Source organism: Arachis ipaensis, chromosome B05 (assembly GCF_000816755.2).
Source record: "Arachis ipaensis cultivar K30076 chromosome B05, Araip1.1, whole genome shotgun sequence".
NCBI lineage: Eukaryota > Viridiplantae > Streptophyta > Magnoliopsida > Fabales > Fabaceae > Arachis > Arachis ipaensis.
In genome coordinates, this window is record NC_029789.2 from 147,378,612 (window position 1) to 147,390,149 (window position 11,538).

At 34.3% G+C, this 11,538-nt stretch overlaps 2 protein-coding genes across 5 annotated transcripts; one reads left to right on the forward strand and one right to left on the reverse strand.

Moving 5' to 3' along the window:
* Positions 218–5,853, forward strand: LOC107644858. Of its 2 annotated transcripts, none has more exons than XM_021103242.1 (10): positions 218–469; positions 852–1,072; positions 1,641–1,777; positions 1,912–1,956; positions 2,028–2,081; positions 2,727–2,831; positions 2,939–3,142; positions 3,377–3,462; positions 4,046–5,034; positions 5,135–5,853. In XM_021103242.1, the coding sequence occupies exons 2-10, from the start codon at positions 856–858 to the stop codon at positions 5,359–5,361; spliced, it is 2,064 nt and encodes a 687-aa protein (XP_020958901.1). In that variant the 5' UTR covers positions 218–469; positions 852–855; the 3' UTR covers positions 5,362–5,853. The 2 variants fall into 2 exon arrangements, with proteins under 2 accessions (XP_020958901.1, XP_016204288.1); XM_016348802.2 differs by having other exon boundaries at positions 219–469; positions 848–1,072.
* Positions 6,983–10,446, reverse strand: LOC107644861 (SKP1-like protein 21). 3 transcript variants are annotated; one of them, XM_016348805.2, is made up of 9 exons: positions 10,285–10,446; positions 9,662–9,929; positions 9,311–9,532; positions 8,985–9,176; positions 8,803–8,913; positions 8,554–8,632; positions 8,282–8,382; positions 7,922–8,103; positions 6,983–7,548 (listed from the first exon to the last, which is right to left on the reverse strand). In XM_016348805.2, exons 2-9 carry the CDS (start codon positions 9,695–9,697, stop codon positions 7,407–7,409), a joined length of 1,065 nt encoding a protein of 354 aa, XP_016204291.1. In that variant the 5' UTR covers positions 9,698–9,929; positions 10,285–10,446; the 3' UTR covers positions 6,983–7,406. The 3 variants fall into 3 exon arrangements, with proteins under 3 accessions (XP_016204291.1, XP_016204292.1, XP_020958905.1); XM_016348806.2 differs by lacking the exon at positions 10,285–10,446 and adding an exon at positions 10,145–10,167; XM_021103246.1 differs by lacking the exons at positions 8,282–8,382; positions 8,554–8,632.

An 11,538-nucleotide genomic window follows, 5' to 3' on the forward strand; every position in this document is an offset into this window, starting at 1 on the left:
TATATATATAAATTTTTTAATAAAATTTTTTATATATTTTTATATATTATTCCGTACAGATACAAAAATATACGCTAGTTAGAATTTTATATTCAAGTAAAAATTTGTTATTTCTAGAATTAAAAAGATAAAATAAAATTACAACTTTTTGTTATCTTCTTTTATCAATGAATGTAAGAGGGACAAGCCAGCTTGTTACAATATTTTTACAGCTCAGAGATCACTCTCCTCTCTCCCAATTCCAATCGCATGCATTTTCTTTTTTATTTTTTCTTTTCCCTCTTTTTATCAAACATTTATTTTTTCATTTTCATATTTATATTTCTCACTCTCACACTCACTCTCACGCCGATCGCTTTCTCGTGTTTTCTCGCCGATTTTCCTTCCCGCCAAACGCACACTCTTCTTCTTCGTCTTCTTCCTCTCCGACTCGCATACCAGCTCCTTCATTCTCCGATCGTCAACACCGGTAACGTTATTTCCCGATCACTCTGTACTGACTTTTTCACCTACACACTTTCACGGATCACATTTTCCTAATCCTCTTTCTCGATTATTTTTTGTTCACACAAAGTAAATGTAAGGTTTCATTGTTTCTATCGTATACGTTGAAAGCGTAGCTCGAATGTGTAATATATATATTTTTTTCAATTTAATTTAATTTTTATTATCTTTTCGTTGCTGAACGATCGTGTTGTTTCTTCGGGTTTTTCTCTAGTTGTGTGTTGACACCTATCTCATTTCTCTTATTCGAATGCGTTCTATGAATGTATAATTATATGCAGAGAGAGAGAGAGAGAGAGAGAGTATTGGAAATTTGCTTGATAATCCTGTGTGTTATGAATAGGTAGATAGATGGCAGTTTCTGCAAAAGAAAAAGCAAAAGCAAAAGCGAAGGGCTATGATGGGAGTATGGAAGTGGTGAAAACGGAAGATAGAATAGATACAATAATCAGACAAGCGATTGGCAGGGAACCTTTTTTCACTTTTCCAAGGGCCACTGACACCCCTGTTCAGTGGATTCAGTTACTTCATGCCTTGGATCAGCAGGGTGTTAGCAATTCTTTTCCAGGTTCAGAAACTTAGATTTCTTTCTTTCTTCAATGTTCTTGTCAAATTTTATGTGCATTTGGATTGATAAGTGTGTGTTTAACCGTGTGACAAGCCGGCCTTTAAAGAGAATGAAAAGGGAACTATAGATTCTGGCACTGGAGAGTAACTGAGAGAAAAACCAAAGAAAGTAAGAAAGGAATGTTGAGGGAGTTTCGGAGAGATAGAAGTGAATATTCATGTGTCATTTAATTAAATTTCTAAAGTTATGTAGATATATACCAGAAATCTTGATAGCATGACAAACTTAGAATCAGTTGTTATATAAGTAAATGTCAGCTGTCAATTCTCGAGCGTAACAGAATCTGAGTGCCCTTGTGTCCGCTATGCGTCTCTAACAAGAAGAAATAATGCAGCTGCACAAAACCTTTGTACTACTGTGCTTTTGTGCTGGCCTGGCCTAGCCTATTTTCAAGGCTAACAAAGTTATATGCAAAATGTATCATGGGCAACTTTCGAACATTTAACAGAGAGATTTATTTCATTATAGGGCCTTCTATTCTATAATAACTTTTTCATTCATTTGGCAGAACTTCCAGGGTGGCCATTGCTCTATCCTGTAAAGGTTCAGTTGCAGAAGTGTGACAAATGTTCTCGAGAGTTTTGCTCCACCATTAATTATAGAAGACATATACGTGCACACCATCGATTGAAAAAGCTTGATAAGGTTTTATATAGATTTGATAGATATAATTAAGTATATATCATAGTTTTGCAATTACTTAATGCTCTAGATAACAGTCTGCTTGTTCCTTTTCCTAGTACACCTCGATTTTTTGCTGATGCTGTTTGCATATACAGGATTCTACAAAAAATAGGGACCTTTTAGGAGCATATTGGGATAAGGTAACTTTCATCATCTTACAAGGAATGCAACTTGTTCTAATTTGTTGTCTTATTCATAATCATTTTTGTAGCTCTCTATAGAAGAGGCAAAGGAAGTTGTATCGTTTGAGAATGTGATGCTGGAGGTAAAATCTGCTTTCTTCTTGCATGAATGATTTATATATTCTTCAAGTTACTTAACTGTTAATCACTTTGCTTAAGTGCTGGTAAGTGTTGATATATGAGATAAAAAAAATAGGTTGTGATTGTAAGAGATGAAATGTGGGGGAAAAGAATTAAAGTTAACTTTGGTTCTCCAATCCAATTCACACACTCATCTTAACTAAGGCAAGTGCTCAGTTGCTTGTTATAGATTAAGGCTTTGGAAGTCTTGAAATTCTAGTGTATGCTTCTTTTTTCTTTGTCTTGCCTTCTTTTTTGTATATTTAGTACTTCCAAGGGCATACTACTTTCGCACCTTTCATTTATGGAATAGTTTTATGAGCTATATTCTGTTAGACTTCTTTCTATTTGCATTTGGCTATGGAAATTCCATGTGTGTTTGTAGAGATTTGTATTTGTTGCTTCTCAGATGTGAATCTTAGTTTTCCAGCATCTGCTTAATCTTTTAGCTTTGTATAAAATGGAATACTATGCTATGCTATGGAAAGATATGAATACTTAAGAAACTAAATATTTGATCCAGAACCACATCTCTTTTGTCCTCCCCTCCCCCTTTTTTTTCCTTCCTCCATAAATTAGTCTAAATGTCTTCTTCTAATTCTTAATAGGAAGTTCCAGCATCTTCAATTTTAGAAGCTCTGACAGCCCTTCTACAAAAGCCAGGATTTTCTTCATTACCACAGTATTATCTGAGGGCTGGTGCTGCCCTTTTGGTAAGCAACACAATGGTTTGATCCATTATTATTTAAGCAGATTTTAAAACACAGTTAAATACACATATATGGTTCATTCATGCAGTATATATCTAAATTGTTTGCAGGATATTGTTCACTCTCAGTCTTCCTGCTTTCCCTTATCTTCCCAGGAGTTGTTCACTATCCTTGATGATGCTAGTGAAAAAACATGTTTATGTGGGACTGCAGTGTCAATGCAAAGATATATTTTTGATGGAGAGGCTGGAAAAATTGGTCTTGAACCAAGAAATTTAGTTGCTTGCACATGTTTCTTGCTAGAACAGAAGTTGGTGAGTGTTATCTTTTTCTAAAACATATCCCTTTTAAATATATTTATATTTTTATATTTGGTTTCAAAAGCTCTGCTTCTTCTAGAATGTTAAGGTAGACCAGCTGACCAGGACACTTGGATATTCATAAAATGAAATATTGTTAAATTTTGCATAGATGTTTTCTTGTGTGTAGATTTTACAATTTTCTTCTTTGAGTCGGTCATCATAGTTTATAACTTTTCTTTAATTTAGGTGAAGGCATGGCTTGCTGACAAGGATGCTGAAGCCTTGAGGTGCCACAGGCAGCTGGTGGAGGAGGAAGAAGCTGCTCAAAAAAGGTAGCAGGTTGCATTTGAGCAATAAATAGCGATTTTAAGTGTGGAAAAAAAACAAAGGTCTCTTGATCTCTTGTCTTTTATGGGGATGTTATCATAATTGAATGAAATTCAGGAATGGAGCTTTAACAAAATCCTTTTATTAATTTTTAAAATAAGAGATCTTATAAAATGATAGATCAATACAGATAACAACCCAACACAAATAACCCACTGCTACAATGAGTGCTAGTCCCTTGCATTATGAGAGAATTATATCTTGATTGGTCAACTCGAATAATGGGTTCAATGAAAAGTAAGGACATAATTGAATAGCACAAAACTCTAATGCATAGATTTAGTAAACTTATCCGTTCCACCTGTGCAATGGAACTTCGTAATGCAACTTTTCAATTAGTTTACCTGCTACTAGTTTTATGAGTACTTCCAGGATGTGCTTAAATTGACTCAGGATCATATGATGCCTACGCAATGAGGTTAGCAAAAGTTGCTATAGATGGAGCAGAAATCATACTCTTGAAAACTGTTGACGTGTCTATAATATGACTCGTTAGTCTTTATTTGACAATGTGCTCTATATTTGTAGACAAGCTGAGATATTGGAGAGGAGACGCCAGAAGAAGCTTAGACAAAAAGACCAGAAGGCAAGGGAACAAAGGCATGAGGCAGAAATTGAAGAGCACATTGGGAGCGCAGAAGATGATTTATCAGCAGCAGAAGCATCTTTGGCTACTTATGATTCTGAAGCACATAATCTGGAAACATTCATAGATAGCGCTCCTTCATATGATCCTTTTCAATGCCCTGACACAAATGTAGGACTAGATGGCGTTCAATCTAGTTACAATCTTGGCAGTGATCAGTATATTGAAAGACGGTCGGCACGTCGACCCAATCGTAGACTCACAGCAGTTTCCAGACAGAAGGGTCCGCAAAAATCACAATGGGCTGTAGCGAATGATTCTCATACAAGCCAGAACTCAACACTTTCAAAGATTGAAGTCATTCAGAAATATGGAACCCATCGTGATCATAGGGTAGCTACAGTAGCTAATGGTTGTAGAGTTTGGAGTCCAAAGTCAAAACCAGAAATTGATAGGATGGTTCCAGAAGCTAGAGTAGATAAAGAACCAGACCAAGATAAGGATCATGAAGTTTTGATAGGATCTATATCAATTACTCTAGGGAATTGCAGCCAATCAGAGCGTAATGCAGTGGCATCTCGAGCAGACTGCAATGTTGACAATCTGGCCAACCAGAATAGTTCTCAGAATAAGCCATTGAATCCTGATTTTTTCCAGAATAGCAACAATATGGCCACTAAGCTTTGGAGGCCAGTTAGCCGGCACGAAACTAAAAATCCACTTCCAGTTCAAAGTGGTGAGACAGAAGTGAGTACAATTCATGAAAATGGAGATTGTCAGAACCAGTCAGATCCAAGTTGTTTAAGGTCGTGCAGTACAGACGGTAGTGATGTCGGTTTCGAGATTAATGTTTCCAATACAGAGGGGATAATGGATCCAGGAAGCTTACAGTTATTATCCAGCCATGCCGCAAAAGTTTTTCTTGAACAAAGTAACTTATGCTACTTCATACATTTGTCATGGTTTATAATTTTTATTATCCGGCGGTCCTTTTCTTATTTACTATAATGATAAAAACAATTCTCATGCAGGATGGAAAGAAGCTATGTCATCAAATCATCTGCAATTGATTGTTTCCGACTATGAACCTCCTGGATGCCAGGAAATACAGGATTCTAGAATGGCAGTATGTCAATCTTCTGAGGTTAGAGTTAAGCGGTTAGCCGCAGCCCCGAAGGTTCCTCAATCCAATCACAGAATGAAGCCTGAAAAGGGAACCAAGATAAAATATATTCCCAAACAAAAGACAGCTGCCTAATAGGAAGAAGGAAAGAAGAAATTGAATTAATTTGGTTATACAGATATGCATAGTTTGACTTATTGCCAATTAATTTGTTGTTTGGCAGAAGTTCCAGTTTTACCCGATGGTCTTCTGTCACAATATGGAAGGTAGATAAGGTTTTGCCAGTCTTTTTCTGCCCTTTTCGTTCAAATGATGTCATAGGGGATTAGGTAGTCAGGTTCTTTTTCTTGGTGGTATTATTGCTAAGATTTTTGAATAAATTTGTTTACTTGTTTTGAATGTTTTCTGTACTAACGCAGATTTTTTCCCCCTTATTTTGAAATAACTGACTAAATTTTGTGCCTTATCACTTTAGCGTGTAAAGGTAAAAAAAAATAATCTTTTTGTGTATACATTATCTTGGGGTAACTATGGAGTGTAGAAGAAAACATATAGACTTATAGCTGCACGAATATTGGAAAAAATTGTACAAGATTTAAATGCTCATGGAAAAAATTTACTTAGCTACTTTTAACTTGAAAGTATTTAAATTGTTTGGCACAAACTTGTAAGTAATTAAAGACAATGATGCATTAACATCAACTAGTGAGCTGCCTCATATTCGTGTTCGTGTTTCCTATTATATGTAGGCATTTTATTGGAGCTATATAGAGCTATCAATGTCTTTATGTACGAATTTGCGTTTTTGTAAGTTATAGCCGTGAATTTCATGTGAAAATTTGTTAGAATGAGCTGTTGGCTATCTAAATGGAATTCTATAATTTATATGCAAAGTTGTAATTTAGTTCAAGAAATCGACGCAAAAATTACATATCAATTCGCTACTCAAACTTTCTTATACGTAATACGTTCGCAAATCGCAATTGCTGTTGGCCAAAGTCTGTAATAAAACTTATTATATCACTAACCTGATATTTTCTCACAATTTCAAATCGTTCATCATTTATCTACGTGGTTGCTGTTCTAAAATTAATTTCTCGTGTAAGCCATTTCCATATGTATGAAGAAATAGCTGGTCGACTACGCGCGACATAGCAAAGCTTTTTATCATTTGGGAAAGTAATAAAGAGAGAAGAATACAGGTAAGAACTTAGGCTGCGTTTGTTTACAGGGACGGAATACTGAAACAAAAACACAAATCATATTTGATAGATGAAACATGAATAGAGACATTGTATACAGAGATATTGAATTAGTGTATTTTGTATCCATTCTGTTAGTGTATTTTTTATCTAGTCTGACAAAACAGACACAGAGACACTAACAAATAACACAACTTATTTTTTGTTTTTTTTATTATTCTTATTAATTTTTTATAATTATACTTTTTATCATTATATTTTTCTTCTCAAATTTTTTAAATGAAAAAAATTAGAATATATTAAATTTTCATAATTTGTTCTACTTTATTATCAAACAGAATACAAAAATACTAAATTATGTATCTCTATTCTTTATATATTGTTCTTAGTGTCTTGTCTTAGTTCTCAGAAACAAACGCAGCTTTAGGGACCAGGGACCAGATGATTCTCATCATAATACGTATTACTATATTCATGTACACCAAGACAAATTTAAGATAGAAATGGCTATAGTTCGTTTCATATCTATTCTACACTCAAGTCAACTCACAATATTGCAGAGTACAAATCAAATGGCCAATTGCCTAAAAACTGATTTTATCTAAACAAAACTTAACTTTGATATCCAGACACAACACCAAAAAATGTAAATTACAACTCAACCATAATCACAATGACCAAAGTGTTTAAGTGAACAACTGGCAAATGGTGTCTAAAGGTATAATACAGCATTTCTATAAGTCAAATAAAATAAAGGAAAAGAAAACAAAAAATGACAATGAAATCACTTTTAGCTGACCAATATTATTAAGACCCAGAATAAGTACAAGAAAACAGGGTCGGCACAGATCCCATCTTCAAAGTGATCCAGGTGAAACAAGAAACTACATTTTGGCCATAAGTCACTCATGGTACTTGCCATCCAAGATGCAGAGAACAGCAAAACCTAAGCTGCTAGCTTTCCAGATCTCTTCAACTTTAACCCATACCTGTGAAGATGCGTGTGGAAACATTGCTATTCATAGAAATTGGAACTAGTCTTCTGTCTTGGCCCAAAGATAAAATTTGCATCCTTTCGGGCCAATCTGAATTTAATCTTCGAGCAAAATCTTCCACTTCCCTATGAAAAGAAACAAAGTAAATTACGAAAAATGAAATATAAAACAAAAGAAAAAAATAATCACTCAGCAATTAGCTGAAAGACTAACTGGAGCAAAAATAAAAGCCAATTGAAATTAAACAAGAATCCTCTATGTTAAATCCAATCATTTTAACCGGATTAAATGACTGAACAGGGGGAACTATTTTATATCCAGTGGACTTTGATTGCTCCTTCTTTGGTGGGTTGGGGGAGGATGTCCTTGCCCGATAGAAGAAGAAAGTAATGAATAGCCTGAGAACACACTTTGAACTCACACTTACTCAAAGGGAAAACGATGAACTCATTCTCTTACAAAAAATAAATAAATAACTACCACAAACACATCCCTAACCTGTCAAGTTCCTCCTTCATTGCAGGATCTAATTCATCATCAAGATCACCATTAATAAACTCGAGCTTTGGAGAAAAACTCATGGGAGGTAAATCTTGCGTCTGTGAGTGTTTGCTTGGAGAGGCCTTTAAGGCATTGTCAACATTGCGATTGTGACATGCAAAGGGAACAGAATCCAACTCCTAAGACATATAAAAGGGAAATTTAATGTGAAGCATACTCTTTGCAGAACTTCCCCGGGGGGATGCCAAGACAACAAATGTATTCATCTAAGCCAGGAGAATAAGAGTTCACAGCATGCACATCATTCAACTGGTGATTTCAGAAAGATAAGAGAGTGGCAAAGACTGAGAGTCTAACCCTTTTGTTTTCATTGACATTTTCCAAAGAAAGATCTTTTGCATGGCCTTTCCTTCTCCTATTCTTCTTTTTATTCTTATTTGCACTCATTTCCTTTATATCTGCCAAATCATATATATTCTTAAGAGAAGTGATTTAAAGGAAAGACAAGACAGCATGCATTCAAGTTATTATATTCACCCACAAGGGAAACAGAAGGAAGGTAAAAAAGGAAAGGAAGGTAATAACAAATGAAAATTAGAAAAGGGGTGAGGGTGGAAGACATAACACACCCCCATCTGCACCATTAATAAATGAAAGAAGGTCATCAACTGAGCGCTCATCTTTAGGCTCCTCTTCAATGTCAACATTCTGAAACACATGGAGCTTTTCAGTTTGGTTGCAACATTGGCTGACACAAACTTTAAAGCATCATTTTCTTAATAATGATAATGTAAACAAATTTAAAGCAACATTATTAACATTCAATATGCAAACCACAAGAATATTTAAAAGGAAAGGTGTTAGCAATTAGCAAATACCTTTAGTTTCTTCTTTTCTTTCAACTCTTTCCTTTTTCTAGCATATAATCTGTTTAGAAGTCGAATACGTGGATCATCAGTTACATTTCTAAGAGGCTCGAGTTTCTCCTCCTGTCAAAAACCAAATATAAATAAGAAATTTATTGCAGACATGAGTGTCACTCTTGGCTATCATCACACACCTCAGTGAGGTCATCAGGCAAATGAAATGTTTCACGAATCTCCTCTGGTGTTTTTCCTTCTATAATCCGAGCAAGTGCTCGGCTGGTCAGGTCAACCAAAGGCTTCAATTGGAGGCTATCAGCAGCAGATGTCAATTCACATAACTTCTTTGTGTCCATCCTAATAAACTTTTCATCAAAGGTTTTCCGCTCCTGCATTAGAAGCAATCCCGTGCAAACATTAATTGACATATAAACTGTGCCTCATTTCTAGTATCTTTATCATATACACATGCATGCATGCATACATAGGGAATCACATACATAAAGCTGGAATTACTGCTGACCTTATTAGAGTGGCCTGGCACTTGGTGGAAACGACAGTAGTCAAGTATTAAACCCAAGATTGAAGGATTGACACGTTGTGGAAGAGATATGGCATAAGTTTTGGAAGATCCCATGCCTGTCTTAAGTATTTCCTGGAAAATCATGGGGCAAAACATGGCTACATCTTGCTCTACTTGTTGAATAGAACCATCCACAGTTTTAAGCCATATATAAGATTTCATCTAAGAACGCCAAATGAAAATTGAAATCAGCAAATGAACTGCTCAGGAAACAATATAGCCTTTACAATATCATAACGAGTAGACCCCCATTTTAGCTCCTAAACAGATAGAACGAAACTACATATGTACCTCAGGTTTCATGACTGCCATAGCAGCTTCAGACATTTGAGAAATGGCACAGCTCGTATGTACTAGGGTTTCGGCAACACAAATTATCCCAGTTCAGTATCAGAGTAACTACAACAGAAAGAAAACTTCACACTTGTTCAAAAACTTGGGTTTGGAAAATAAGTAGAGACTCTTGAAGTATTCTCCACGAATTGCAACAGTTCTAGACTCTGATTCTAACAAGTGTTGTAGTGGCATTGTTATGAGAAAAGCTTCCACAAGTCCTCTCCTAACACACAAAACCATGTGAACTTCAGCCCAAACATAACCAAAAATAATTTACCATATAATGAGAAATATCTTGCAAGCATAGCTACATTGGATCGTAAAGTATTTATTATCACATAATCACATTCATAAATCAACAATTGAAGTAGTAAATGCAATCTCAGTATGTAACGAAATGAAGCCTTATCTCAAAATCAGATTCTATCTCATATTGACCTTGGTTCTATAATAAACATAGATATCAGTGCTTCATTTCCATGGCTCTGAATTGAAGTAATTAAAGTAATCCATTTGAAACGAGAAATTCTCTGGAATTACAGCGAGAAAGCAAAATCGGAGGTACGAACATGAAGTACCTTGAATGAAAGGAGAAAATGATGGGAAGCATGCACTGCACAAAGAGGGAAGAAGATCGAAGAACACTGAAGCTGAAGCTAAGTAGGTATGTTAGGGTAGGGTTTGTCTTTTGTTTCAGCTGGATCTTCGAATTTAGATGCGGTTGAATCCATGGAGTTCAGTCACGTGACTTTATCCAACAACGGTGACCTCGCACGTGCATAGGTAGTTACGTTTGGGCCTGATGGGCTCTCCTTACCAAATTACTTGGGTTTTTTTATTCACCTGTCTTTTTTTTCTCATGAATGTAAATATAATTTTGGTGTTTCTTTTGTGTCTACATGATTCTTTTTGTGTAAATAATTAAATATAAGAGTAATGTAAACAATTAAACATGATTCATCATTTTGCATCTCAAATAATTAAGAAAATAAAAAGAAAAAAGAGTAATACCTTGAATTACTGTCCAAAATATTTTTTAATTATGTTATGGGTATACTAAAAATCGGCCATCAAATCAGTTATTCATATAAAATATATATTAAAATATAAAATATACATTAAAAATCTTAAATTAAATTAAATTAATTCATATTTAATCTTTTAAAATTAATTTGACTATTAATCAATAATTTTACAAATTGAAAAATATTATGATGTGTAATATTGATATCATCCAAGTTGACTAGAGTAATTTGTATTTTAATTGTTAACCGTTAACACTAATAAACTCTCTTAATCTCCTCTCCAAATTTTGTTGCAATTTTTTTTAGTAAAGACTTACATGCAGTTTTTATATAAAAGGTTTAATTACTCTATTAATCCCTATAGTTTTGTAAAATTTTTAATTAGATCTCTATATTTTTTTTTCTTTTAATTGAGTTTTTGCACCAAAACTTTTGTTTTAATTGGTCCCTACACTTTTTTTCTTTTTATTTAGGTCCTTGTACCAATTTTTTTTTTTTTGTTGAGTCCCTATAAAATTAAGCCAATTACTACTAAGAGAGATTTAATTGAAAAAAATTGGTACAAGACCCAATTAAAAAAAAGTATAAGAACCTAATTGAAAATTTCACGAAACTATAGGGACCAATAGAGTAATTAAACCTTTAATCTATAACCATATCTATTAAAATATCAGAAATTTTGGTGTCCAAATTTAAATTTCAATATTGTCTTTATTGAGAAGAAAGGTTTATTATTAAAAGAAATTCTCCTGTACAACCGTCGGTAACTTTGCATAAAAAAAACTTCCACCCATTTTAAACAGCAAA

What these genes read in the sequence shown, in the direction of transcription:
- LOC107644858 (XM_021103242.1), top strand. Translation starts at nt 856, where the DNA reads ATGGCAGTTTCTGCAAAAGAAAAAGCAAAAGCAAAAGCGAAGGGCTAT. An exon ending in TTGAGAATGTGATGCTGGAG is followed by an intron (nt 2,082 to 2,726) that starts GTAAAATCTGCT and finishes AATTCTTAATAG; the next exon opens with GAAGTTCCAGCATCTTCAAT. An exon ending in AAAAGTTTTTCTTGAACAAA is followed by an intron (nt 5,035 to 5,134) that starts GTAACTTATGCT and finishes ATTCTCATGCAG; the next exon opens with GATGGAAAGAAGCTATGTCA.
- LOC107644861 (XM_016348805.2), bottom strand. Translation starts at nt 9,697, where the DNA reads ATGTCTGAAGCTGCTATGGCAGTCATGAAACCTGAG. An exon ending in TGGCAGTCATGAAACCTGAG is followed by an intron (nt 9,533 to 9,661) that starts GTACATATGTAG and finishes TGGCGTTCTTAG; the next exon opens with ATGAAATCTTATATATGGCT. An exon ending in TGCCTGATGACCTCACTGAG is followed by an intron (nt 8,914 to 8,984) that starts GTGTGTGATGAT and finishes GGTTTTTGACAG; the next exon opens with GAGGAGAAACTCGAGCCTCT.